At 49.6% G+C, this 22,482-nt stretch overlaps 1 protein-coding gene across 1 annotated transcript; it reads right to left on the bottom strand.

The window, feature by feature from the left end:
• Positions 1–632: 632 nt before the first annotated feature.
• NSFL1C (NSFL1 cofactor) lies at positions 633–21,025 on the bottom strand. Its single transcript, XM_056844081.1, has 9 exons — positions 20,877–21,025; positions 13,597–13,694; positions 11,240–11,314; positions 8,729–8,900; positions 5,931–6,023; positions 4,393–4,502; positions 3,576–3,713; positions 2,365–2,529; positions 633–831 (listed from the first exon to the last, which is right to left on the bottom strand). Exons 1-9 carry the CDS (start codon positions 20,976–20,978, stop codon positions 669–671), a joined length of 1,116 nt encoding a protein of 371 aa, XP_056700059.1. The 5' UTR covers positions 20,979–21,025; the 3' UTR covers positions 633–668.
• Between the last annotated feature and the right edge of the window lie 1,457 nt (positions 21,026–22,482).

Below are 22,482 nucleotides of genomic sequence, written 5' to 3' on the forward strand. Positions count from 1 at the left end.
TAGAAGGCAGCTTCATGTGTTCAAGACCTCTACGTGCCTGAAGGGGTAGAAAACACCTAAAGAGACCTAAGCCAGGAAATCTTGGCCTTCACTAGCATGGGTGGAGAGATGGCCAGGAAGAACGTCCAGGAAGTTGGGATGGTGGAGGGGCAGGAGAGGGCGAGAAATTGGTCCCTCCGATGCCCTGGCTTCCGGCCAGACGCATGCAAAACACCAGTACCCCGATGCGACTTCGTTGGCAACCAAGACGACAGGCCCCTGTTCGGGGGTGCTCTTTATTTAATACACCAGAGAAGAATGTAGTGGCCACCGCAGAGCGGGAAAAGAGGGAGGGGTCACACAACCTTTGGCCCTCCCCTCCCCCCCCCTTGGGACGGTACGGCAACCGGCTCCCAGAAGTTATCCAGTGTGGGTGCGCGGCAGATGCAACGGGGGGGGCGGCGGCTTCGTTCAAAAGTCTGTGTTTGGTTTTAATTTTTTTTGTTTTAAGTCCATCAATCAGCACAAAAAAAAAATAAACCGTGGGAAATGCAACTAAAGAGTCCAACCCGAGAGAGCCTGGAACCCAGCCCTACGAGGCAGCCACAAGGGAGCCGTGGCCTCGCCCCGCACGGGGCGCACGAGTGGGGGCTATATGAGAGAGGCGCGCGGCTGGCCAGCGGGCTCCGTTATATGAACCGCTGGACAATGACGGCGTTGAGGAGGTTGGCTTCCTTCAGGGTCTGGTCCTCGTCTGTCAGCTCTTTGTTCGGGAAGGTGGTCAGGAGGACAAAGCTGGTAGCGGCCATCGCCGGCCGGGCATCCACGATGAAGAGCCGAATGTCACGGATCCTGTCCAGAGCCAGAGAGAGAGACACAACATTGGCCCTGTTGTTCTACATGGAATGGAAGCGCTCCATTTTACATCCTCTGCACAAGTGATTTTTTTGGGTCAAAAAATTGCCAGTATTCTCGTAAAGGTAGTCCCCTGTGCAAGCATCAGGTCATTTCTGACCCATGGGGTGACATCACATCCCGACATTTACTAGGCATAATATGTTTATGGGGTGGTTTGCCATTACCTTCCCCAGTCGTCTTCCCTTTACCCCCAGCGAGCTGGGTCCTCATTTTACCGACCTCAGAAGGATGGAAGGCTGAGTCGACCTTGAGCCGGCTGCCTGAAACTGACTTCCATCGGGATCAAACTCAGGTCACGAGCAGAGCTTGGACTGCTGTACTGCAGCTTACCACTCTGTACCGCGGGGCTCTCTAATTATTCTCTTATATAGATATGTAAGATTTATACATCTTCATCATGGACGCCATATATATATATATTTGTCTGTCTGTCTCTATGAATTCATATATATATGAATTAAGTACTCAAAAGGTCAAGAAAAAAGAAACACACAAAGCCAAAAGTTATACAATTAAAAGTTGACCAATTAAAATATTATGTCAGTGCACAATGTCTATATAAATTTATTGCAGGTTAAAATCTAATCACACATATAACACATATACAGCCCTGCAATAGCCTACCAAATAAATATACCAAATAAATACACTCCTATAACACAATTAGACATAGAATCATACAATCAAACTCAGTCCATACGTGTTTTGACCATAGGGGGGTAGGGTAATTGGTGGAAATAGTTGCAACCTTTCTTATATATAAGAGAGGCTGCAACAATTTCCACCAATTCCCCCCTGACTTGGGAGACTACCCCTCAAGGTGCCAGTACTTACTACCGGTGAGTGGTGGTACAAAGTACCATGCATTTGCATCTGCCTTACGACGACCCCACTGGTTTTCAAGGCGAGAGAGGTTCAGAGGCGGTTTGCCATTGCCCGCCTCTGGGTAGTGACCCAGGGCTTCTTTGGTGGTCTCCCATCCAAGTACTTAACCAGGGCCGGCCCTCCTTAGCTTCCCGAATCTGACAAGATCAGGTTAGCCAGGGCCATTCAGGTCAAGGCACTGGTGAGTACCACTACAAAAAAGGCTCTGCTTGGCACCCCTTAAAAAAGCATAACATTATAAGAGTTGGAAGGGACCACCAGGGTCATCTAGTCCAATCCCCTGTACAATGCAGGAAATTCACAACTACCTCCCCCACACACACACACCCAGTGACCCCCTACTTCATGCCCAGAAGATGGCCAAGATGCCCTCCCTCTCATCATCTGCCTAAGTTCACAGAATCAGCATTGCTGACAGATGGCCATCTAGCCTCTGCTTAAAAACCTCCAGGGAAGGAGAGTTCACAGCCTCCCGAGGAAGCCTGTTCCACTGAGGAACCACTCCAGCTGTGGAACCTGACACGTCTCCCCACTGCACGCAATCCAGACTGCCCTTCAGCCCCCACCCTTCAGCCCCCATACCTGTGACTGTGGTTGAACTTCTGGACAAGCCGCCCACCATCCGCCAGCCGGATCTGGATGTTGGTGGTGGGCTCTGACTCATCGATGAAGACCGAGGAGCTGGCTTTCGCTTCGTTCTCCGCCTGCTGCGCCGGAGAGCTCGAGCCCATCACCTGGGGGGCAGTGCTGAGGAAAAGGGCGGGGGGGATGTTACAAAGCACATGGCCATTTGGGGGCAAGACGAGCACCTCTCTCCCCCACCCAGCCCCTCTCAAAGCACGAGCCAGAATGGGGTAGTGATCAGAGTGCTGGACTAGGATCCAGGAGACCCAGGTTCGAATCCCCATATAAGAACACAAGAAAGGCCCTGCTGGATCAGACCCAGGTCCATCGAGTCCAGCAGTCTGTTCACACAGTGGCCAACCAGGTGCCTCCAGGAAGCCCCCCAAACAAGATGGCTGCAGCAGCATTGTCCTGCCTGTGTTCCAAAGCACCTAAGATAATAGGCCTGCTCATCTTCACAGAGCTTCACAATAGCAGGCTCACAGACCATCCTAAACAGATAGTTGCCCAGCCTCTGCCTGAAACCCCCTCCAAGGGGGAAAAGCCATAAGGTAACTTTGTTTTAGGTGGGTAGCAGTGTTGGTCTGCAGCAGAATAGATAGATTTGAGTCCAGTAGCATATTGGAGACCAACAAAATTTGGGCAGTATAAGCTTTTGAGAGTCAAAGCTCCCTTCGTTGGGTATCTGGGAAGCTCTATCTGGTGAACTGGATTTGTTTCCCCACTCCTCCACATAAGAAAAGCCCTGCTGGATCAGACCAAGGCCCATCAAGTCTAGCAGTCTGTTCACACACTGGAGAACTAGGCACCTCTAGGAAGCCCACAAACAAGATGACTGCAGCAGCAGCATTGTCCTGCCTGTGTTCCACAGCACCTCATATATTCGGCCTGCTTCTCTGATCCTGGAGAGAATAGGTATGTATCATGACTAGTATCCATTTTTACTAGTAGCCATGAATACTCCTCTCTTCCATGAACACGGGTGAACAGACTGCTGTGTGAACAGACTGCTGGACTTGATGGACCTTGGTCTGATCCAGCAGGGCTTTTCTTATGTTCTCATGTCATTTTTAAAGCTTCGCTCTGCAACCATGAGGACTAGAGGCGTGCGTGCCTTCTACTTTTCTGGAGCGCACCAGAGGAGAGTCTGATACCTGCCGGCCGCTCACCTGCCCAGCTTCTGCCCTTCTCCAGTGAAAGCCCTGAAGGATCCTTTCGGCTTCACAAAATCCTCGTCGCGGTGGTCTTCCAGATCCAAGTTCACCTGCCCACCACGCGCTAACCGACGAAGCTCTGCAGGGACCTCTCTACAGAAAGGAAAAGGGTCAGACCTTAAAGGAAAAGTTTGGCCAACCCTTCCCTCGGCAAGATGGAATGGGATGATGAAGAAGAAGAGTTGGTTTTTATATGCCAACTTTCTCTACCACTTCAGGGAGATTCAAACTGGCTTACAATCACCTTCCCTTCCCCTCCCCACAACAGACACCCTGTGAGGTAGGTGGGGTTGAGAGAGCGTGACTTCCCCAAGGTCACCACCGTTCAGCCACTACACCATGCTGGGATGGGGGCCTCTTGGGCACAGATGTCCTGCAAGAGCATAGCGCGGGGGTCCTCAACTTTTGCGAGCTTGCAGGCACCTCTGGGATTCTCATACAGGGTGATGGGCGCAGCCACAAAGAGGCAGCCCCAGCTTAGCTTCGGCCACACAGTGAAGATGCTTGTGCTGAGGTGGTATCAGCTGCCAAAGCAACGTGTGTTTTTTTTAAAAAATCTGCACAGCCAATCAAATCTCCAATGGCCAATCAGAAGCTCTGCTGCGCAAAAGGCCCATCTGGCCCTGCCCACTTTCTAAAAACATTTGGCGGGCACCAGAATGCCCATGGGCACCCGTGTTGGGGACCCCAGCTGTAGAGAATTTCAGACTGGGCATGACTCGCTCCCAGCCTCGGTTTCAAGCTCCCCCCACCCCCGTGTGCCGTTCGTTACCCTCTGCGGATCGATTCCAAGAACTGGGAGTTGGACGGGTCTTGATAGCTCCGCAGCTCTCCGCCGTCCAGGCTGAATCCACTCTTCCACAGCTTCAGGACTACATGCACCTGCGAAAGACCGAGAGGAGAACCGTTTCTACATTCCGCGGAATCTCCCTGCCACTTCCCATCTGGGCTAATTGAGCAAGACGGCAAGGAAGGTACAGAAACCTGAACAACTTCCCTCCACTGGATACGGAGTGCCAAAAACATCTAGAGAAGGCACCGACTTTTCTATCAGCAGAACAGTCCAGATATGTAGCATCTCCTGCCGCCTACCTCTCCAAATTAGAGATCTTCGGATGCAGGAAAGCATTCACCCTTGCTAGGTGCCGAGCTCTTCCGTTGTTTCGATTTCCCTTAAAGCACAGGGACATAACCTATCCTCCAAAGGAACGGTTCTCTATCTTCCATCCAAAACCGCCGAGGGAAGAGGGAAAGAGCCCACCACCTCTCGAGGAAGTCTGTTCCACTGAGGAACTGCTCTAACGATTAGAAAATCCTTCCTAATGTCTAGATGGAAACTCTTTTGACTTATTTTCAACCCGTTGGTTCTGGTCCGACCTTGTGGGGGAACAGAAAACAACTCGGCGCCATCCTCTCTATGACAGCCCTTCAAGTACTTGAAGATGGTTATCATATCCCCTCTCAGTCTTCTCCTCTTCAGGCTAAACATACCCAACTCCTTCAACCTTTCCTCCTAGGACTTGGTCTCCAGACCCCTCACCATCTTGGTTGCCCTCCCCTGGACACGTTCCAGAGTCCTGGGCTGTGGCTGAAGGCCGGCCAGCCTGCCCTCAGCTTCCCCATATCCTTGCTTTTCTGGGGTCATCAGTAAGGGAAGCAACCCTAAAGCTCAATGCAGCATGAGGCGGAATTAAGCACTGTACATTGCATTTAGATACGTTAAAGTAAGTCCAAGTGGCCCCTTTGGAAAAGCATTTTCAAAAGGGGGCAAGTTGGAGCCCAGAAATGGCAGCAGTGGGGGGTGGGGGGGAGAAACCCTTTCCCCATCTGCAACCTTGTAGCCCAGCTTCCAGCAATCCTCCAGAAGAGGTAGAATCATAGAGTTGGGAAGGGGCCATAGAGGCCATCTAGTCCAACCCTCTGCTCAATGCAGGATCAGCCTAGAGCATCCCTGACAAGTGGTTGTCCAGCCTCTGCTTAAAGACTGCCAGTGAGGGGGAGCTCACCACCTCCCTAGGAAGTTGATTTCACTGTCGAACAACTCTCACTGTAAAGATATTTTCCCCCTATTATCCAGACGGTTACTTTCTTCCCGCAATTTAAACCCATTATTGCGAGTTCTATCAGCTGTTGCCAACAAGAACAGCTCCCTGCCCTCCTCTAAGAGAGAAGTGAGTGAGTGAGAGACAGACAGACAGCCTCTCCCCTTCACCATTTGTGAACTTAACCTGGGTGGCAAAGAAAGGGACTCCCGTGTGACACCACACAGAGCCAGTGGCAAGCTAGCAGCCCCAGCTGAAAAACACTCACGTCCTGGGCCGCGTTGTGCCTCATCTCTCCGGCCACATAAGCAGACTCCTCCTCGGGAGCAGCTCCCAGACGGTACCCTCCGCCTGCAAAGGGCTGCAAGAGAGAAACGACCAGCGGCTGTTACAAAGGGAGGCAAGCGAGTCACAACTGGTGCCCGACCCCCTTCCTGTAACCCCAACAGAGAGCCGATCGACACCCCCCCCCCAAAAATTTTTTTCGCAAGACCAAGAAATCTCAAACCTCCCAAGGGGATGTTTTTCTGACTGCTCAATTTGTAGGAAACTAGAAGGAGAGGGGGAGAAGTCACCACAATAACCTCCCTTCCATAATTAAAACCCTGTCATTTCCTCGGACTTCTTTCCCTCCCAACAGACTTCTATCTAGGGCTGGATCAATGTCTCCAATCGACAAGCGCCAGAGACAAAGTTTGAGGCCAATAAGAGATGAGATGTTGCCAGTCGTGCTTACAGCTACTGAGAAGCGAAGGGCTTGCTTCGCTTCTAAGCAAAACCTATGGAGACGTACAGCCAGTGTGAACCACAGAGTTGGAAGGGACCACCAGGGTCATCTAGTCCAACCCCCTGCACAATGCAGGAGATTCACAACTACCTCCCCACCCCCCCACACCCCGTGTCCCCTCCTCCATGCCCAGAACATGGCCAAAAAAGCAAAAACAAAAAAGCCTCCAGGATCCCTGGCCAATCTGGCCTGGAGGAAAATTGCTTCCTGACCCCAAGTGGCGATCAGCATTACCCTGGGCATGCAAGAAAGGGCCACGAGAGCCAAGCAGCGACACAACCCTTCCTGCCCTCCCTCTCATAAACTGCCTAAGTGGGTATAAAAGCCAACAAAATCTTTGAAACCTTCCAGTCAGTGTAGCTGATGGTCATTTTTTAGTTTTGCATTAATAGAATGCATGGGGGGCTGGCTACAGCAGACTGACCACAGGCGTTCACCCTCGTTGACGGAACGCCGGAGCTCAGGTTATCCTTCCCCACATCCCTCTCGCCCTCCTGGCTCACCCCCCCAGCACCTTGCTATCCAACTGCCTCGACCACAAGCTCCTGGCCCTCATTTTTTCACCTTTCCGTCTCACCTTTCTGGGCTCTGCCTCCTCTCACCTGTTTCTGTTGTTGTTGTTTTGCCGTCAAGTCGCAGCTAACTCGCGGCAACCCCATATGGTTTTCAAGGCAAGAGACAAACAGAGGTGGTTTGCCATCGCCTGCCTCTGCACAGAAACCCTGGACTTCCTTGGTGGTCTCCCATCCAAGGACTAACCACGGCTGACCCTGCCTAGCTTCTCTGATGAGATTGAGCTAGCCAGGGCCGTCCAGGTCAGGGAAGAAGCAAACAGGTGGTTTGCCATTGCCTGCTTCTGCGTAACAGCCCTGGACTTCCTTAGTGGTCTCCCATCCAAGTACCAGGACAAGACTGCTTAGCTTCCAAGGTCTGAGGAAATGGGGCTAGCCTGGGACATCCCGGTCAGGGCAAACAGAGGTCGTTTGCCACTGCCTGCCTCTGCGTACTGACCCTGGACTTCCTTGGTGGTCTCCTATCCAAGTACTAACCAGGGCTGACCCCACCTAGCTTCTGAGATCGAACAAGATAATCTTACCTGCTTTCCCTCTTTCACCTGTCTCCCCCAGCTCCTTACGGCTTTCCCTTTCCTGCTCAGGAAGAGCCCAGGCCACCCCTGTCAACTACACCCACCCCTGGCTTCCTCTTCCACCTCTCCCTAGCCAAGGCCTGGGTTTACCCACATCTTCACTGCCACCTGCCTCTGCGTCCACACACTTCATTCACAAGCGCCTATTCTAACGCCCGTGTCGCCCGCATTCATCCAGCGTGCAGCTCATGGGTCCCCAACTTCTTTTGAGCCTGCAGGCGTCTTTGGAATTTTGACACAGTGGGGTGGGCACAGCCACAAAATGGCTGCCCCAGGAGGTGGAGCCAGCCACAAAATGGCGGCTGCAGCTTACTCTTAGTCACACAGCGAAGACTTTTGTGCTGTGGAGGCAGCCGCTGCCAAAGCAATGTTTTTAAAAATCTGCACAGCCAATCAAATCTCCAGTGGCCTAGCAGAAGCCTTGCTGGGCAAAAGCTGCACCTGGCCCCAAATCACTTTCTAAATCACTCACTGGGTGCCAGGAAAGGTGTTGGAGGGCGCCAAATTGGGGACTCATGGTTCATTGCAACTTGCTTTTACTTACTGCCTCTGTTTTATGGTTAACTGGGTCCTTCACAATGTTTGTTTTATTTATTTATTTCAACTTACCGGGCTCAGAGCAGCTTTCAAAGAATACAAATATCCCATTAAATCAATGACACCATTAAAACAACATTTAAAATAGCCCTGTAAAAAGTCATATAAAACAGATATACTAAATAACCTAAAGGTGCTTCTAGAGCATAAAACACAATGCTACAACTAGGCGGGCAGATGGAACAGAATCCCAGAGTGATCTAGGGAAAGAGCTTCCCAACTGTGGGGGTCAGGGTGGGCAGCATTTATACACAGGGAACTCAACCACAGGCCTCAACCACAGGCCTGGCAGAACAGCTCTGTTTTACGGGGGCTGGATTACAATACAAAACTGTTTTAAAAGAAGCATGTTTAAGCGGTCAGTAATTATACATTACCTTGGACATGATTAGTGGAGAAGCGATCTATAAATAAAAATCATTGTTAAACAGAAGCCAAGCCGCTGTGGCACAGCCAATAAACAAAAGCTGATGTCGGGGGGGGGGCAGGACCTGCATGGGGCCATCTCGACAGAACCCCCCTGCCCCATGCTTACTTTCGGCCTGCCGCCGCTGCCCTCTCCGGGGCTTTTGGCGGCCCTGTCGACAGCCACCGCTCCGTGCTCTTTGGCCCCGCGGAACAAATCCTCCACCAGCTCGTTGGGGCTCTTCTTCCGGGGGGGACCGACGATCTGCTGCCCGCTGCGCTCCGAGCCTCCGGCATAAAACCTGTGCGGGAGAGAGCGGAGCCTCGTGATGTGGCCTGTCCAAAGCGTGTGACGAAGGCCCTGACTGGGGTGTGTGTGTATTGTGTAGTGGTTAAGAGCCAGAATGGTGTAGCGGTTAAGAGCGGTGGTTTGGAGCGGTGGACTCTGATCTGGAGAACCGGGTTTGATTCCCCACTCCTCCACGAGTGGCAGAGGCTAATCTGGTGAACTGGATTTATTTCCCCACTCCTGCACACGAAGCCAGCTGGGTGACCTTGGGCCAGTCATGCTCTCTCAGCCTCACATACCTCACAGGGTATCTGTTGTGGGGAGGGGGAGAGAAGGTGATTGCAAGCCGGTTTGATTCTGCCTTAAGTGGTAGAGAAAGTCGGCATATAAAAGCCAACTCTTCTTCTTCTTCTGTATTGATCACATGTATGGCTGAGTTTCGCAAGGACAGCAGAGGCCTCCAAATGCGTAGCGGCAGCTGCCATGGCGGCATTTGTAGACTCACAGAATTAAAATGTTAGAAGAGGCCTAAAGACCATCCAGTCTGCCCCCCTGCACCATGCAGGATAAACCGGTTCCCAAACTTTTTGGATCATGGAGCACTTTTGAGGAGAGAATTCGTCACGGAGCACTAATTTTCACCTAGCACCTATATACTAATCCGAATGACAGTAGTATTTTTTTTCCAGTCTCTTCACGGAGCACTAGGAGATGTTCTGTGGAGCACCAAGCGCTCCGTGGAGCGCAGTTTGGGAACCGCCGACCCCTCCCCACAACAGACACCCTGTAAGGTAGGTGGGGCTGAGAAAGCTCTAAGAGAGCTGTGACTAGCCAAGGTAACCCCGCTGGCGTCACTTTGAGGAGTGGGGAAACAAATCTGGTTCACCAGATTAGCCTCTGCTGCTCATGTGGAGGAGTGGGGAATCAAACCCGGTTCTCCAGATCAGAGTCCACCGATCCAAACCATTGCTCTTAACCCCTACACCATGCTGGATCACTGTGCATTGGGCAAAAAAAAAAGGTTCTCCCTAATGTCAGAAAGCACTGATGCTGCAGTGGGAGCTGGTGCAGAAGAACAGCAAAACGACCAGGCTCTGAACCAGGAAGCCCCTGATTCAAACCTCAACAGATTCATGGAGGAGAGGGCCCAACTATGGCTCTGAGCCATGATGACTAAAGGGAACCTCCACATTCAGAGGCAGTCAACCTCAGAATCCCAGTGCCAGGTTCATCTAGTCCAGCATCCTCTCTGACACAGTGCCAACCAGATCCTCTGGAGGTCTAGCAACAGAGCATAGAGACCAAAGTTCCCCATAGAGGAGGGGCTGTGGCTCAGTGGTATACAGCATCTGCTTGGCATGCAGGAGGTCCCAGGTTCAATCCCCAGCATCTCCAGTTAAAGGGACTAGGCAAGTAGGTGATGTGAAAGACCTCCGCCTGAGACCCTGGAGAGCCGCTGCCGGTCTGAGTAGGCAATACTGATTTTGATGGACCACGGGTCTGATTCAGTATAAGGCAGCTTCATGTAGTCATGTAGTCAAGGCCTTTCCCTGCTGTTGCCTCCTGGCAGTGGGATTCAGAGGTTGACTGCCTCTGAATGTGGACGTTCCCTTTAGTCACCATGACTAGTAGCCACTGATAGACCTGTCCTCCATGGATCTGTCTCATCCCCTTTTAAAGCCATCTGTGCCTGTGACCATCAGTACATCCTCTGGCAGCAAATTCCACATTTTAATCACTCACTGTGTAAAGAAGTATTTCCTTTTGTCCATCCTGAATCTACTGCCCATTAGATTTATTGAATGCCTATGAGCCTTAGTATTTTGGGAGAGGGAGAAAAAGTCCTCCTTGTCAGCTGTCTCCACTCTGTGCATAATTTTATAAACCTCTATCATGTCCCCCCTTAGTCATCTCTCTTCTTAACTGAAATGTCCCGGACTCTTTAGCCTTGGGGGCCGGATTCTTCACAACCTTTTGACCTTCCCTTACTAGCATAACCAGAACCCCTCTCTCCCTGTCCCTCTATTTTAAAAGCACAGGGGGACACACACAGCCCGGCTTATGTCCATGCAGCAGTACAATAGGCGGCTGCTCCCACTCGCTAGAAAGCAGCCGCTTACAATGTGAGGTCTAGAATGAATGTGCTTTGAACAAAGGCAGGGAAGGTCACGCTCCACCCCAGCAGCTGCTTCTGCGGAGGGCCCCGCCCCTCACCAGGGATTTCTATAGCTGCCTCAGCACGAAAACATTTCCAAAGTTAGATTCCAAAAGGGGCTCTGACTGATGCAGGCCTTTCAGCCCAGCTCCTCCCTCAGAAGGAGAAAAGTCACAAGTATTCAAGCGGCCACTGACCTTTGCCCTTCCTCCTCCTCTTCCTCCTCTTCCTGAGCATGGACGAGGTCTCGGAATGATGTCACCCTGTGGTCACTGGAGGGGAGAAGAAAAAAGGAAAATGGTTCCACCAACCACCTCTCCGAAAGTGCCCCTTTTCTCCCTCCCAAATGTGAAAGGTCTGATCCTGCTGCACAATACCAGAACGTGGTTGGGTCCAGGGCAACAAAGAGTTGCAGAGGCATCACAGCAAGGTGTTGGAACCATAAGGGACTTCACAACTGCACTTTGCAGACAAGGAAGGAAAATGCCTAACATCAGATGCAGGCAGGGAGGAAAATGCCTAATAATCAGTGGGGTTGCCAGCTCCAGGTCGGGAAATACCTGGAGGTTTTTGGGGCGGAGACTGAGGTTTGGGGAGGGACTTCAATGCTATAGTCCAAATGCCAAGGTGGCCATTTTCTCCAGGGGAACTGATCTCCATTGGCTGGAGATCAGTTGTAATAGCGGGAGATTAGGGGAGGGGCCGTGGCTCAGAGGAAGAGCCTCTGCTTGGCATGCAGAAGGTCCCAGATTCAATCCCCAGCATCTCCAGTTAAAGGGACTGGGCAGGTAGGTGATGTGAAAGACCTCTGCCTGAGAACCTGGAGAGCCGCTTCCAGTCTGAGCAGACAATTCTGACTTTGATGGACCAAGGTTCTGATTCAGTATAAGGCAGCTTCATGATCTCATGATCATGAGATCTCCAGCCACCACCTGGAAGTTGGCAACCCTAGTAATCGGGCTCAGGGAGTCTTTAGGCACCAATACAAGCCAGGCCGTGCCCCGAAAGCGGCACTGAGAATTAGCTCAAAAAGGACACCCAAGTGACAACAAAGAATAGATCCCAACCAGCCGGAGTGGAGCAGCCGTTTGCACCCGCCCAAAGGATCAGGGTGCTCTTTCACGTATGCAAACCAGAAAGTGACCCACGCTTAAGGCAACCAAAAAAATGTCCATGGTTATTAAGAGCAGAATGTAGTCCCCTGCTGGCAAAAGGCCACCGGTACACCTGTGAGCGGATTCACACCAGGCCTCTCTCTGCTCCAACTACCTGCTCCCCCCACTTCTGTGTTTCTGGTTGTAAGAAAATATCCAAAACAATTCCCATAAGCAAGTGAAGAAGTGAGCTCTGACTCATGAAAGCTCACACTGGAATAAATCTTAAGGTGCCACTAGACTTCTGTTTTATCTTACTGTATTAAAAACTCCTTTACAACTACGCTGAAGGAGAGTTCTCAGGGTCCCAAACAGGCATGTCTAACTGTACATGTTTATTACAGCCAAACGCCAGCATAAAATATAAAATAAACATCCTATGATAAAACTATACAGATCCAGCCTACAGCATCTCATCCATGCTGATTAACCTGAAGATTTACCCGTTAGACCTTTATTCATCATTAATGCCTTCCTTTTCCAACAGACATAAGAGCAGAATTTTGCTACAGAGTGTGACATAAGAGTCACCCTATCTTCCAGTAGATATTCTACCAAAGAAGTCTCAGAGATGTGAGAATGGACAAACCGAGATAGCAGGGGAGTAAGTGAACGATTTCTGGCATTGTCATAGTCTTCACAATGAAACAATATGTGTATTAATGTCTCCACCAAATCCATAGAGCGAATGTAGACAAGCTGGAACATGTCCAGAGGAGGGCAACAAAGATGGTGAGGGGTCTGGAGACCAAGTCCTATGAGGAAAGGTTGAAGGAGCTGGGTATGTTTAGCCTGGAGAGGAGAAGACTGAGAGGTGATATGATAACCATCTTCAAGTACTTGAAGGGCTGTCATATAGAGGATGGTGCAGAGTTGTTTTCTGTTGACCCAGAAGGTTGGACCAGAACCAACGGGTTGAAATTAAATCCAAAGAGTTTCCGTCTAGACATTAGGCTGAACTTTCTAACAGAGCGGTTCCTCAGTGGAACAGGCTTCCTTGGGAGGTGGTGAGCTCTCCTTCCCTGGAGGTTTTTAAGAAGAGGCTAGATGGCCATCTGTAAGCAATGCTGATTCTATGACCTTAGGTAGATCATGAGAAGGAGAGCATCTTGGCCATCTTCTGGGCATGGAGGAGGGGTCACTGGCGGTGTGTGGGTGAGGTAGTTGTGAATTTCCTGCTTTTGTGCAGGGAGTTGGACTAGATGACCATGGTGGTCCCTTCCAACTCTATGATTCTATGTCTGCAGGACACCATTCTGGCTTACCCTCCCTGCCCACCTAAGAAGGGGGTTAGGCAGGGACTTTGAACAGAGCATTCGCGACACCTCTGCAGCTCTAACGGCAGCCTCGTTCTGGCCTGAAATGCAGACATCCCCAAAGGCAAGTCGGGTGTGCCTTACCTGGGCGCGGTGCCTCTGGTAACAGAGCTGGGGGCCGGCTGTGGGAGCGTGATGATGTCCTCGTCACCGCCATCTTCGTAGAAACTGGCCAGGGCAATCTGGAAGGAGGGATTCACAGCAGGGTTTGAGAAACAGTACAGATTTTGGGGATCAGTCAAGATGGCAGGAATCTTCAGTTACCCCAGGACAGCTGGCAACCATGATGTTCTCTACCTCTAAGGAGACTCAAAGTGGCTTACAATCTCCTTCCCTTCCTCTCCCCACAACAGACACCTTGTGAGGTAGGTGGCGCTGAGACAGTTCAGACAGGACTATGACTAGCCCAAGGTCACCCAGCAGGCTTCATATGGAGGAGTGGAGAAACCAACCCGGTTCACCAGATTAGTGTCCGCCACTCATGTGGAGGAGTGGGAAATCAAATCCGGTTCTCCAGATTAGAGCCCACCGCTCTTAACCACTACACCACGCTGGCTCTCTTAGAGACCAACAAGATTGTTGCAGCATGAGTTTTTGAGAGTCGAAGCTGAAGAGTCAGACAAAGGTGCCTGGAGGCAGAAGTAGGTATCAGGGGATGTGCATTGAACTGGTTCAAACCATTCCTCATGGATCATACTCAAAGGGTTGGAAACCAGTTATAATCATTGTAGGACCTATCTTGCAGGGTTCCACAGGGTGCAACCCTATCCCCCATGCTTTTCAATCTCTATGTAAATCCCACGGGGAAAAACATTCATAGCTTTGGGGTTGGTTGTTATCAATATGCTGATGATAGCTGTATATCTCCTTATCCAAATCTCCTGGTGATGCGGCAGAGGGCCTGAATCGCTCCCTGCCCACAGTGGTCAACTGGCTTAAAGTGAACAAATTGAAACTAAATCCTTAAAAGACAGCAATGCTGGTTGCGAAGGAGGAAGTCTTAAAAGACATTGTTCTCCCCACTTCTGATGGAATCCAACTGACCTCTGCTATCTCAGTTAAACACCTTGGGGTCATACTGGATCTAGCTTTATTACTGGAGAAGCAAGTTAATGCAGCTGCAAATAAGACCTTCTATCAACTCAGCCTAGTCCGTAAATTGGCCCCTTACCTTGATACGGCTGACCTGGCCACCTGGATCTATTCCACAGTAACATCAAGACTAGACTACTGTAATGCACTGTACATTGGTCTCCCCTCAAAATCAACACAGAACCGCCAACTGATCCAGAATGCTGCACCTTGGCTATTATTGGGAGCTAGATGGAGCATGCACATTTCTCCCATTCGGCAGAAGCTCCATTGGCTGCCCATCTGTTACCGGGCTCAGTTTAAGGTACTGGCCCCTCTTATTTGTGGGACAGTCTCTCTCCCTATACTGTGCCATGACAGCTTTGCGCAAGTCAGCAGGTGCCAACCCGCAAATGGGCAAAATCAACAACTGCCCGTACCCATGCTTTCTCTATTATGGCTCCCACCCTGTGGAATGGCCTGCTCGAGGAAGTCAGGAAAGTTCCCCCTCTTCTGGCTTTCCGCAAGCTATGCAAAACTGAAATATTTAAGAGGGCTTTTCTGAACAGGTAATAGGGTTGCCCTGCACAAAATGGTTTTACAAACTTGCTTGGATACATGTTGAGGGAAAGTAGTCTATACTGCAGCGTTTAGCTTATTGTAAGTAGGATCCTGTTTATGTAATTTTTGTACCGCTTAATGTGTCATGTGAATATTTAATCTTATGCTTCAGTTGTTTCTGGAGGTTCCAGATTTCTAAAATCCTAATGCATTGGTTACTGAATGCCCCATGTTGGTGCTTGTACTGGATCACTATGTGTAATCTGCCTTGAGCCCCTGTGAGACTATAAATAATGTAAATTAATAAAAGGGAGCTTGGACTCTTGAAAGCTCATACTCCAAAAATCTGAAGAACATAAGAAAGGCCCTGCTGGATCGGACCAAGGCCCGTCAAGTCCAGCAGTCTGTTCACGCAGTGGCCAACCAGGGGCCTCCAGGAAGCCCACAAACAAGACGACCGCAGCAGTATCTTGCCTGTGTTTCACAACACCTAATATAACAGGTGTAATGATGTGTTACTGGCCACCAAGATCAGGTTAATTCATGCCATTGTATTCCCTATTACTATGTATGGGTGTGAAAGCTGGACATTGAAGAAAGTGGATAGGAAGAAAGTAGATTCCTTTGAAATGTGGTGTTGGAGGAGTTACGGATACCGTGGGCTGCCAAACAAATCAGTGGGTTATAGATCAAATCAAGCCTGAACTGACCCTAGAAGCTAAAATGACTAAACTGAGGCTATCGTATTTTGGTCACATTATGAGAAGACGAGTCACTGAAAAAGACAATCATGCTAAGAAAAGTTGAGGGCAGCAGGAAAAGAGAAGACCCAACAAGAGATGGATTGACTCAATAAAGGAAGCCACAGCCCTCAGTTTGCAAGACCTGAGCAAGGCTGTCAAAGATAGGACATTTTGGAGGGCACTGATTCATAGGGTCGGAAGCGACTTGACGGCACCTAACACACACACAATATAACAGGTATGCTCCTCTGACACTGTAGAGAATAAGTACGCATCATGACTAGTATTCTTGTTGGTCTCACTGGACCCGAATCTAGCTGTTCCACTGCAGACTAATATGGCTGCCTTCTGAAACTATCTCCTAATTTAGAGTGTGTCTTTGCCATGTCATTGTTGCCTCCTCCCACACCAAGGATCTTTGCTAAATAAGGTGCCTGAAACTAGAGAAGGGTTTCTAATTGATTGCTTTCATTCAGCTCGTACTGTATTCACCTGAAAGGAAGATGACCCCGAATGTAAGACAACCCCTCCCCAAATGTTATACACAAAACATTTTTAGTATTGGACATAACTGTAACTTGAATGTAAATTTAAGACAACCCTCTCTCTTGTTGGTCTCTAGGGTGCTCAAGGTGCGCAAGAGCAGCTGAAAGGGACTGCCCATTTTTGGTTAGTTGACAGAAGTCTGTTACTATCTGCAAGGCTGCAGAATTTATACAGTGTATTAAAAGGTAAAGGTTCCCTGTGCAAGCACCGGGTCATTCCTGACCCATAGGGTGACGTCACATCCTGATGTTTACTAGGCAGACTATGTGTACGGGGTGGTTTGCCAGTGCCTTCCCCAGTCATCTTCCCTTTACCCCCAGCAAGCTGGGTACTCATTTTACCGACCTTGGAAGGATGGAAGGTTGAGTCAACCTTGAGCCGGCTACCTGAAACCAACTTCCGTTGGGATCGAACTCAGGTCGTGAGTATACTGCCCTTGTATATCATACTGCCATGTACAAATCTATGGTGAGACCACACTTGGAATACTGTGTACAGTTCTGGTCACCACACCTAAAAAAGGATATTAAAGAGCTTGAGAAGGTGCAGAAAAGAGCAACCAAAATGATTAAGGGACTAGAGCAACTGTCCTATGGGGAGCGGTTAAAACGCTTAGGGCTGTTTAGCTTGGAAAGAAGGCGGCTAAGGGGAGACATGATAGAGGTCTATAAAATTATGCATGATTTGGAGAGAGTGGACAGGGAGAAGTTTTTCTCCCTCTCCCACAATACTAGAACATGGGGTCATCAGCTAAAGCAGGACAGCGAGAGATTCAAAACAGATAAAAGGAAATATTTTTTCACACAACGCATAGTTAAATTGTGGAACTCCCTGCCCCAGGATGTGGTGATGTCTGCCGGCTTGGAGGGCTTTAAGAGCGGAGTGGACATATTCATGGAGGAGAGGGGTATTCATGGCTATTAGTTAGAATGGATACTGGTCATACTGCATACCTCTTCTCTCTAGTATCAGAGGAGCATGCCTATTATTTTGGGTGCGGTGGAACACAGGCAGGATGGTGCTGCTGCAGTCGTCTTGTCTGTGGCTTCCTAAAGGCCCCTGGTTGGCCACTGTGTGAACAGACTGCTGGACTTGATGAGCCTTGGTCTGATCCAGTAGGGCCGTTCTTATGTTCAGAGCCTGGACTGCAGAACTTCCCCTTACCACTCTTCGCCACGGGGCTCATACAGTGTATTACCATTATATAAAATACAGATGATCCGTGAAAAATCGACATTATTTTTTTTTCAAAAACTGAGGCAACACTGGTGAATAAACACCTGGCTTGGCATCTCCCTCAGCCTGGGGCGGCTTCCTAACTGGAACAGCCCCAATCTCTGTGGAAGCTGAGGGAAGTTACCCTAGGAAACCAGTTCTTCTTGATACACAAGTCTCCCAAACTTAAGACAGCTGCCAAAGAGATCAGTGCCCTGTCTCTGGAAGTGGCCAACGCAATCAAGGATTTTGTAGGAAAGCCCCTAAACGACCAAGACCCATCTCACATAGTTGGAAGGGGATATACGGGCCACCTAGAGCAACCTCTTTCTCAATGCAGGGAGTTTGTAACTAGACAGTCAGCATGGCACAGTGGTTAGAATATCAGACAAGGGATTTGGGACGCCCAGGTTTAAACACCAACTCTGCCATGTAAATTCACTGGGTCACTTTGGGCCAGTCACAGTTAAATGTGTGAAAGTCAGCATTGTGTAACTGTGTAGTAGTTAGAGTGCTGGACTAGGATCTGGGAGACCCAGGTACGAATCCCCACTCTGCCACAGAAGCTTAATGGTCACTTTGGGCCAGTCACACATTCTCAGCCTAACCAACCTCTCAGAGTTGTTGTAAACAGGAGGGTAGAATAATGTTATAAGCTATTTTGAGTGACCATTGGAGAGAAAATTAGGGTATAAATATCTAAATAAAAAAACAAGTATAGGAGTCCAACAGCTCAGTGTGAGAGCCAGCGTGGTGTAGTGGTTAAGAGCATCCAACTCTAATCTGGAGAACCAGGTTTGATTCCCCACTCCTCCACATGAAGCCGGCTGGTAACTTTGGGCTAGTCAAAGTTCTCTCCGAATTCTCTCAGCCCCAGCTACTTCACAAGGTGCCTGTTGTGGGGAGGGGGAAGGCGACTGACAGCTGCTTTGAGACTCCTTACGACAGAGAAATGCGGGCATAAAAGCCAACTCTTCTTCTATAGTACTTCTACTGACTTTGCCATGTTAGCTCACAAAACTGCTATAATGAATCAGACCATTCTGCTATCTCGGTGAGTTTTGTCTGACTGGCAACAGCTTTCCAGGGTCTCAGGTGGAGGTCTGACACATTCATTACTACCATTGGTTGCTTAAGTAGAAATGCTAATGACTGAACCTGGGAATTTGTGCACGCAAAGTAGATGCTCTATGACGGAGCCACAGCTCTGCCAAAAGGGAGAGTCCTCGAATCTGCAACCACCGCCCATACGTCTATCATTCCGCAAACTATGCAAAAAGGAAATGTTCAGAAGAGCAATTTTTAAAAAAGGATTAGAGCTGTAGCAGAATGGAACAGCCCAGGAGGGCACATCTGTAATGAAACTGGATGACAGCTCACTGCAATAATTATTATAGGCATCACCTGCTTTTACTGCAGTATTTTATGCCTTGTAATCCACTCTCTGTATCGTTTATAGCAGTGGTTCCCAAACTTTTTGAGTCATGGAGCACTTTTCAGGAGAGAAATTCGTCAAGGAACACTAATTTTCACCTAGTACCTATATACTAAACCGAATGACAGCAGTATTTTTCTTTCCGATCTCTTCTTGGAGCACTTGCAGTTTGGGAACCACTGGTTTATAGTATACTTTGCCTTAGAAAGTTTGTCGTTCGCCTTGCTCTCTAAACCTATATTGAATGGTTCATTGGTGTCTGATTACCCCACTTTATATCCTGTAATGCACCTTGAGTCCCAGTGAGAAAGGCAAACTACAGATGAAGTAAATACTGCCTGGATGGGAGACCACTTGACCTCCTCTGGACACAGCCTTAACTTCCATTAAGATGATATATACATTATATGCATGTATGTGTGTGGTGGTGGTGGGGGGGAGTGGAGATCTGTCCAAGGAAGGGTTGCCAACTTCAGCCTGAGAGATTACTGGAGATTTGGTAGTAGTGTCTGTGGAGGGGGAAATCTGGTGAGGAATTTTACCTAGAGTCTATGGCATACCAAGGAGTTTGCCCTCCAAAGCAGCCATTAGGGGAGATGTGGTAGAGCATCTGCTTGGCATGCAGAAGGTTCAATCCCCGGCATCTCCAGTTAAAGGGACCAGGCAGGAAGGTGATGGGAAAGACCTCTGCCTGAGACCCTGGAGAGCCACTGCCAGTCTGAGTGGACAATTCCTTATGGGGAAGGGCCGTGGCTCAGCGGAAGAGCACCTGCTTGGCATGCAGAAGGTCCCAGGTTCAATCCCCGGCATCTCCAGTTAAAGGGACCAGGCAAGAAGGTGATGGGAAAGACCTCCGCCTGAGACCCTGGAGAGCCACTGCTGGTCTGAGTAGACAATTCCTTATGGGGAGGGGCCGTGGCTCAGCGGAAGAGCATCTGCTTGGCATGCAGAAGGTCCCAGGTTCAATCCCTGACATCTCCAGTTAAAGGGACTAGCAAGCAGGTGATGGGAAAGACCTCTGCCTGAGACCCTGGAGAGCGGCTGCCGGTCTGAGTAGACAATACTGACTTTGATGGACCCAGGGTCTGACTCAGTATAAGGCAGCTTCATGTGTTTGTGTGCATTCTCTGTTGACTCAGGATAAAATATTTAGGGAAAGGGCCGTGGCTCAGCGGAAGAGCATCTGCTTGGCATGCAGAAGGTCCCAGGTTCAATCCCCGGCATCTGCAGTTAAAGGGACGAGGCAAGTAGGTGATGTGAGAGACCCTTCTCTGCCTGAGACCCTGGAGAGCCGCTGCTGGTCTGGAATAGACAATTCTGACTTTGATGAACCGAGGGTCTGATTCAGTACAAGGCAGCTTCGTGTGTTCCTGCTGGGAGCCTGGAGATCGGTTGTGAGTCCAGGAGGTCTCCAGGCCTCGCCTGGAGGCTGGCAACCCTAAGTTCATGTACAAATATAAGGCGAGCAGAAAAGGTATACGGGAAAAGCCGTGTTGGGGGGGTGGGGGAGAGAATGCCTCCCCCAGGGACGGGCGGATAAACCCGCAGAGGGGCATCCCATGGGCCAGGGAGGTGCCCATCGGTTGGGGGGAAGCCATGGGCAAGCCAAGAGGCCCGAAGGCGGAGTCCTGGGGGGGGGGTCCTCTCAGCCGCCCCTTCTGGGCTGGGGGGATGGGCCGCGTGGAAGGAGACGGCAGGTTCGCCCCCCCCCACAAAGGTGGGCCGGCGGGGAGGGGTCGGACCTTCGTGTGTGTGTGTGTGGGGGGTCTCGCTTCCCCTCCTCACTGGGCTACCTGCAGGTCTCCGCCCGCCGACTCCAGGAAGAAGCGCGCTCGCTCCTCCTCGGCCCCGGTCACGGCCACGAACTCCCTCAGCGCCTCCTCCCGGTCCGCCATCTTGCCCGGTGCAGCTGCCAAACCGCTCCGGCCGCGCCTCGGCTCCCCGCTTCCGGGGAGGGAGGGAGGAAGAGGCCCGCCGGATGTGCCCGCCCACAGAGCGCGCGCCCCGCCCAAAGCGCTCCGGCGGGAAACGGAAGCCCGCGCAGCGCCACCTGCAGGCCGGGAGTGGCAAGCCGAGTCCTGCCGCACCTTGAAGACCAGCACGATTCACTTAAGGCGGGCGGTGGGCATTTAGGCTCTGTTTATTCAATACTATTATAAAAGAAGATGTAACACTGTAGTACAAGTGCGCTTTTTGTATTTCTTGTATTTTTGTTTCGCTTTTTAGTTATTTGTTTATGTGATTTATAATTTGTTATGTTTTTTATTTTATGAAAATTTAATAAAAATTTATTAGAAGGGGGAAAAAAAGACCAACACAATTCACTTAAGGCGGGTGGTGGGCATTTAGGCACTGTTTATTCAATACTATTATAAAAGAAGATGTAACACTGTAGTACAAGTGCGCTTTTTGTATTTCTTGTATTTTTGTTTTGCTTTTTAGTTATTTGTTTATGTGATTTATAATTTGTTATGTTTTTTATTTTATAAAAATTTAATAAAAATTTATTAGAAGGGAAAAAAAAGACCAACACAATTCACTTAAGGCGGGTGGTGGGCATTTAGGCTCTGTTTATTCAATACTATTATAAAAGAAGATGTAAAACTGTAGTACAAGTGCGCTTTTTGTATTTCTTGTATTTTTGTTTCGCTTTTTAGTTATTTATGTGATTTATAATTTGTTATGTTTTTTTATTTTATAAAAATTTAATAAAAATTTATTAGAAGAAAAAAAAAAGACCAACACAATTGCTGGCAGGGTAGGATAATTCACAGTGGGTAGCCGTGTTAGTCTGTCTGCAGTAGTAGAAAAGAGCACGAGTCCAGTTGCACCTTAAAGACTAACAAAAATATTTTCTGGCACACAGGCTCACGAAAGCTCATACCCTGCCAGAAAATATTTTTGTTAGTCTTTAAGGTGCAACTGGACTTGTGCTCTTTTCTACTATGGCAGGGTAGGAGTTTTCGTCAAGAGCCCCGTGGCGCAGAGCGGTAAACTGCAGTACTGCAGCCCAAGCTCTGCTCATGATCTGAGTTCAATCCCGACGGCCACACTTCCATCCTTCCGAGGTCGGCAAAACGAGGACCCAGCTTGCCTGGGGGTAAAGGGAAGAGGACTGGGGAAGGCACTGGCAAACCACCCCCATAAACAAAGTCTGCCTCCTAAATGTTGGCATGTGGTGTCACCCCATGGGTCAGGAATGACCCGGTGCTTGCACAGGGGACCTTTACCTTTTTTTAAAAAAGGGGTTTTCGTGAGCCGCAGCTCACTTCTTCAGTGCCTCAGGGAAGCTCATGCCCCTGCCAGAAATGTTGTTACTCTTTAAGGTGCTACTGGACTCTCTTGCTGTTTTCTGTTGCTGGGGACAGACTAACACAGCTACCCATCGTGAAGCAGAGG

The sequence above is a fragment of the Euleptes europaea genome, chromosome 2, assembly GCF_029931775.1.
Source record: "Euleptes europaea isolate rEulEur1 chromosome 2, rEulEur1.hap1, whole genome shotgun sequence".
NCBI lineage: Eukaryota > Metazoa > Chordata > Lepidosauria > Squamata > Sphaerodactylidae > Euleptes > Euleptes europaea.

What these genes read in the sequence shown, in the direction of transcription:
- NSFL1C (XM_056844081.1), bottom strand. Translation starts at nt 20,978, where the DNA reads ATGGCGGACCGGGAGGAGGCGCTGAGGGAGTTCGTGGCCGTGACCGGG. An exon ending in GAGGAGGAGGAAGGGCAAAG is followed by an intron (nt 8,901 to 11,239) that starts GTCAGTGGCCGC and finishes TCTCCCGCACAG; the next exon opens with GTTTTATGCCGGAGGCTCGG. An exon ending in GAAGGGCAGAAGCTGGGCAG is followed by an intron (nt 2,530 to 3,575) that starts GTGAGCGGCCGG and finishes CCTTTTCCTCAG; the next exon opens with CACTGCCCCCCAGGTGATGG.